At 64.7% G+C, this 468-nt stretch overlaps 1 protein-coding gene across 1 annotated transcript in view; it reads left to right on the forward strand.

The window, feature by feature from the left end:
• Nucleotides 1–211, forward strand: part of LOC104528506 (zinc finger protein 513-like) — a 1,499-nt gene extending 1,288 nt beyond the window's left edge. Inside the window, 1 exon segment of the mRNA XM_029086099.1 lies at nucleotides 1–211. This exon segment is cut by the window's left edge and continues 707 nt beyond it. Within this exon segment, the coding sequence (XP_028941932.1) occupies nucleotides 1–211 (211 nt within the window).
• The last annotated feature ends 257 nt before the right edge of the window (nucleotides 212–468 follow it).

Below are 468 nucleotides of genomic sequence, written 5' to 3' on the forward strand. Positions count from 1 at the left end.
CTGCAACCAGAGCATGACCCTGAAGCGGCACATGCTGCGGCACACGGGTGGGAAGCCCTTCCAGTGCCAGGCCTGCTCCTACACCACTGGCCACTGGGACAACTACAAACGCCACCAGAAGATCCACGGCCGCACAACTGAGAGCTATGTAAACGCATGTGACACCAAACCCCTCCTGGCCCCTCCAGTCGTGGGCATGGCCCTGCCCTGAGACAACACTTAGCTGGGGTGCCTCTGCCCCAGGGTACCCCAGCCGCGGGCCCTGCCCTCCCTGGGGGAGGGACAGGCAGCAGACTCCACAGGGGATCAGGGCTGCCTTACACAGGGCCCACGGGTGCACCCAGGACTCCAGCAGCCTTATTCTGCCTGGGCAGGGCAAAGCCACAGCCGGCAGCTTGGGTGCCAGGCTCAGGTCCCTGCCCCAGCAGTGATGGCATCGTGTCCCCACGGTGGTACCTGCCTGTTCCT

Source organism: Antrostomus carolinensis, unplaced genomic scaffold (genome assembly GCF_000700745.2).
Source record: "Antrostomus carolinensis isolate BGI_N321 unplaced genomic scaffold, ASM70074v2 scaffold6277, whole genome shotgun sequence".
NCBI lineage: Eukaryota > Metazoa > Chordata > Aves > Caprimulgiformes > Caprimulgidae > Antrostomus > Antrostomus carolinensis.